At 48.5% G+C, this 5,424-nt stretch overlaps 1 protein-coding gene across 1 annotated transcript; it reads left to right on the forward strand.

Moving 5' to 3' along the window:
* Nucleotides 1-321: 321 nt before the first annotated feature.
* CHRAC1 (chromatin accessibility complex 1) lies at nt 322-1,991 on the forward strand (the record flags this gene model as incomplete). Its single annotated transcript, XM_010019375.1, has 2 exons — nt 322-448; nt 1,650-1,991. Coding segments are annotated over 2 exons (270 nt in total), but the record flags the coding sequence as incomplete, so codon positions are not given.
* Between the last annotated feature and the right edge of the window lie 3,433 nt (nt 1,992-5,424).

Here is a 5,424-nt window from a genome sequence, read left to right on the forward strand (position 1 = left end):
CGCGGTCGGGACGTGCTTGTTTCCACCGCCGTGGGTTGATAGCGATGAAGTTGCGCCCTGCTGCCCTCTGCTCCGCGGTGGCATTTGCTGGGCGGTGGGAGGTGTTGAAGAGCAGCACAAATGAGGTTCCGTGGGAGAAGCCGAGCCTGCTGTCAGCGGCCATAGCCTGACCCTGAGCTTCCCCGGAACGAGTCTCTGCGGTGTCCGCTCTATGTACAGTTAATACGGTGCTTGTGCCTTTCAATAGGGATGGAGGAAAACTGCTGTGGCTCTATAGGTGACGTCCTAGTTTGACAATTTGCTTTTGTTTCAATCCTTTAGGAGCTTTTTGTTCAGTATTTGGCTGCGTACTCCTACAAGCATGGCAAAGGCAAGGAGAAGAACGCTTTAACTTACAGTGACCTGTCTCATACTGCAGAAGAGTGTGAGACCTTCCAGTTCCTTGCAGGTACCTACAGCGTGAGGGTAAAGCCAGTATGAAATTCGCAAAATGAAGTCTTGCTCTTGTTGAATTATTCTCCTATTGGTCATTAATCCTCTGTGTAACATTGAACTGAACTCATGAACTGCATCGCTAAACACATTTCATAGAACCAAGGAATGGTTTGTGTTTAAGGGACCTTAAAGCTCCTCCAGCTCCAACCCCTGCCCCGGCCAGGGACACCTTCCACTAGAGCAGGTTGCTCCAAGCCCCTGTGTCCAACCTGGCCTTGAACACTGCCAGGGATGGGGCAGCCACAGCTCCTCTGGGCACCCTGTGCCAGCACCTCAGCACCCTCACAGGGAAGAGCTTCTTCCTGATACCTGATTTAAATCTCTTTGTGAATGGGAATTTTCCTGGTGCTTCAAAATTACACAAGGCCAGCGAGATCTCAGCGTCTTGCCTGGAGCATTTCTTAAATTCTAGGTGCTTCATCTGAAAGCTTTCAACCTATAAAACAGGATCACTGCACATCTTTATGTGAGAAGTTATGTGGCCCCAAAATCCCACATTTAAATCTCTAAATCTTGTTTCTCAAAGTGAGTCATCATATGGTTCCTCTTTGTTTTTACATATATATATGCACACAAATGTGTGTGCATATATATATAAAATATGCACACATTTGTGTGCATATTTTTTACCGATCCTGGATTTTTGTTGTAACGCTTGCTTCAAGGATAAGGGTTGAGAATAAAGTAGTCCTAGCCCAGCCTTTCTCTGGGTTCCCTGTGGACATACTTCCAGAGCACACGGTTCTGCTTTGTCTCAGGTCTCTCATTATTGCCCTGGACAAGTATCTTGCCTTAACACAGAAGACTGTTCCTGCAGGACAGAAATGGGGTAGCTGGCTTGTTGAATCTAAGGCAGTTGAGTAGTTGGGCCCTCTGTTTTACATGAAATAGATAATGTACGTGAGCAGATAGTAAAGGCAGTTGTCAGTAATCCATCATAAAATATATTCCTTCCTTTTGGTTACTTGTACCTTAAGTGGGTGACTCCCTCTTGTTCTTACAGCTGTATAGGTCAGACTAACTTAGGTGATTATTCAGTAACAGTGGGTTTAACAAAGCCTGGTTTGACTTCATTGGTGGTGAGGATGCAAGGGTACTAATGAGACAATATAAGTATTCAAGTTGACTATAAAAGAAACAATTCTACCTTCCAGATATCTTGCCAAAGAAGATCCTAGCTAGCAAATACCTAAAAATGCTTGAAAAAGAGAAGCAAGATGGCGATGTGGGGGAAGAGGATGAAGAGGATGAGGAGGAAGAGGATGAAGATGAAGCTGTTGAAGATGTTGGATCTTAAGGCCATGGGGAATTGCTTCATAGTTGATCCCTTTTCTGTTGTATAAAAGATGTTATTTTTGTGACTGAGAATCCAGATGCTGGATATATTTATATACTGAGCCATCTGCTTTTGCTTTAAGAAGTTGAGAAATTGAACTTTACACTTGTTGAAGAATGGAATTCTTCCCTCAGAAACACGGTGGGGTAAGAAGAGCTAATATAAATCGTAAGAGCCATAGAATGGGTTGGGTTGGAAGGGATCATAAAGCTCCTCCAGCTCCAACCCCCTGCCACGGGCAGGGACACCTTCCACTAGAGCAGGTTGCTCCAAGCCCCTGTGTCCAACCTGGCCTTGAACACTGCCAGGGATGGGGCAGTCACAGCTTCTCTGGGCACCCTGTGCCAGCACCTCAGCACCCTCACAGGGAAGAGCTTCTGCCCAAGAGCTCATCTCAATCTCCCCTCTGGCAGGTTCAAGCCATTCCCCTTGTCCTGTCCCTCCATCCCTTGTCCAAAGCCCCTCTCCAGGTCTCCTGGAGCCCCTTTAGGCCCTGGAGCTGCTCTAAGGTGTCCCCTTCAGGAGCCTTCTCTTCTCCAGCTGCCCCAGCCCAGCTCTCTCAGCCTGGCTCCAGAGCAGAGCTGCTCCAGCCCTCGCAGCAGCTCCGGGGCCTCCTCTGGGCTCTGTCAAGTAGGTTCATTTGTTGGCAGCCCCAGAGCTGGATCAGGGCTGCAGGGATGGTCTTGCCAGAGCACAGCAGAGGGGCAGGATCCTCCCTCTCCCTGCTGCTCCCGCTCCTTTTGGTGCAGCCCAGCACACGGGGGGTTCTGGGCTCAAGCAGACGCTGCCAGCTCATGTCGAGCTTTTCATCAGCACCCCCAAGACCTCCTGAGGGGCTGTTCTCAAGCCAGTCTCCACCCAGCTTGTGTTTGTGCTGAGGAGCCACGTGCAGGACCTTGCACTCGGCCTTGGCAAATCTGACAGCAGAACCTGCTCACGTGATTTTAAATTACTTCTTCAGACAATCATTATCCAAATCTAAAATTTCCTAAGGGCAGCTTTCAGTCCAAAAGCTCTTTTACCCTCTGACTAGAACAGGTTCCTTCCCCGATTTGTGTTTCTCCTTAGAGCAGAAGATGAGGTGAGGGGAAGCGTTTTACAGTGTTTACTATCCTCGGCCTTCTCCTCCTCAGAGAGCACATAACCCACCTCTCGGATTTCTAGAACAATGCTGAGGCTTTAATATGGACCAAACCCATTTGAAGAGTCTTTAAAAACTACTCCTGTAACGCAGCCCAAACAAGCTGCCATGTCAGCACAGGAATGGGGTACGGGATGAGGTGTGTTCCAAGAGCTAATGTGGTTCTGCGGCTGTGGTGCTATAAAGTACATGTGTTAGATAATGATGTAAATACGTACATCTAGAACCTTTAAATGTACATCTAGAACCTTTAAATGTACATCTAGAACCTTCAATGAACTCTGCTTCTTGAACTTGTCCCAAGTGTTCTGCCAAAATGCACACTGAAGTCTGCTAGATGTGGGTTGGTGAGGATGAACAGCCCTTTTCCCTACTGAGTGACAGAGCTGCATTTACCATTTGGGTTTGCTTTGTTGGTTTTTTAACTCTAGAAATGGTCACATCTGTGTAGACCTTTATATGCAACTTACCAAAATAAACGTTTTGTATGAAAAGTGACAGTTGATGCAGAGACTTCTCCACAGCCTGCCCAGCTTCAGCCACGGTGTGATCAGGGTGCAAACCCAGCACGCTCACTCTTCATCCTTCCAGGGAGGAAGCAGGGACAAAAGGTTAAGTGCTGCTTTGAGCAGTCCCTGTCAGCAGTACTAACTAGATCTAGTCAGCCACTGCTGATACACAACAACGGTGGCGTGATTAGAGTAAGAGAAGTGTCCCAAGGTCTCTCCCCATGTATGAAGAATGCCTTGAGTGAGCATGGAAACATTACTAAGGAACAAAACCTCCCGCTCCAACTGCCCTACATCAGCCAGGAAGGGAGATGTTGGAAGCAACACTCTAATTTGGATGGCATGGTAAAGAGTCACCATGGAGGAAACTGTTCTCCCAGTCAAGGAAATCACAGAATGGTTCGGGTTGGAAGGGACCTTAAAGATCATCTTGTTCCAACCCCTGCCATGGGCAGGGACAACTTCCCCTAGACCAGGCTGCTCAAAATCCCATCCAGCCTGTCCTAAATACTAACACTTCTCTTAGGCTGAAGACACAAACGCACTAAACTGCTCTTAAAACACAGCTCAGAAAGCTCTGGCATCTCCATGATCTGTCACGCTCCGGGTTTGTTCTAAGAGAGAAAAAACCAGGCATTAAGCAGGTGAGAGCAGACACCGTCAGAGGAGGAAAGCTCCTGAGCCACACAAGAAGTGCTCTTATTGTTTGAAAAGATCAAAAGTATGTTGCACTATAAAAATAATCCCAAAGTTACCATAAAACAACATCGTATGGTACCAGGAACGCTGCTCCGTGAGTGCAAAGTGGTGCTTTCTCCCTAACCAGATTCCCAAGTGGGCATGCAGAACTACCCTATTGAAAGGGTTGGTTTGCCTTAGCATTAAAAATGCATGGAAATCTGTGGGAAACGGGGCTGGACGCTGTCTGCCAGGAGGGAGGGAGGGAGGGAGGTGCCTGCATGTGAATTGTGTGGCATCACCAGATATTTGGTGGGCCCAGTCCTTGCCAGCTTTTCGGGGAATAAGAAAAGCCGCTTCTACTGTAGCACAAACTTCCATCATAATTCCAAAGTGTGGACAGGGTAGAGAGAAATGGGATCAATCAAACCCCCTGGCATAACCCCCTGCCTGTCCTGGGCAGGGAGCAGCTGTGGGAACATCTGGCCCCATCAACACCTCACAACGAGAAACAACCAAACCAGCACGTTGACCCTGGGTTACAGACACACTAAAGGAAACGCGCTTCGAGCGAGACCAGATGCGCGAACAGACCAACCAGCACGGTGGGACACCAGAGTAAGATTCCAAGTGACACATCCCAGTCCACTTGCAGCGCACCTTTATCCCTTGCAGTAAATCAAAAGCCACATCCACGAGCTATTACACCATCATCTACCGTGGGCTTCCTCAGAGTGGTCCAAAAGCGACTGAGGGGCATTCGAACAAAGAACTCACAGCCCATGTCTCACTCTGCAGCTGAAACAACCGGGAAAGGAAGAAAAGTGATTGTCACTGACCTCTACTTTACAGCTCAGGGGTTTCTGACCCACCAGCACCAAGCCCTCCGTTGCTGTCGAAGGTCTCAAGCAGATGGCACAAAGCTGACTCTGAAAGCCTTATCTCCTGCCCACTTTTCAGGCAAGGAGCTCGCTGCTCATGGACAACACATCAAAACTACGAGTGCTTCAACCACCACGGCCTGGGCAGATCTTCCTACACCCAAGGCAGGAACAGGAAGGTCCACGACGCCAAGGACAACCTTTCAGGTACTGCAGCAGGTCTCTATCCGTATCTCACAAGGGAAACATCACTACAAACAGCTACATCTCAACAGAACGCAGACATCCTGAGCGGGGTTATAGGGGGAAGGCGCCGGCTTCGCTCATGAGGAACAGGGCTTATTCTTTTTGGAGCGCTCAGCGTGTGGAGCTGCTGAGCATTCC

Source organism: Nestor notabilis, unplaced genomic scaffold (assembly GCF_000696875.1).
Source record: "Nestor notabilis isolate BGI_N333 unplaced genomic scaffold, ASM69687v1 scaffold1628, whole genome shotgun sequence".
NCBI lineage: Eukaryota > Metazoa > Chordata > Aves > Psittaciformes > Psittacidae > Nestor > Nestor notabilis.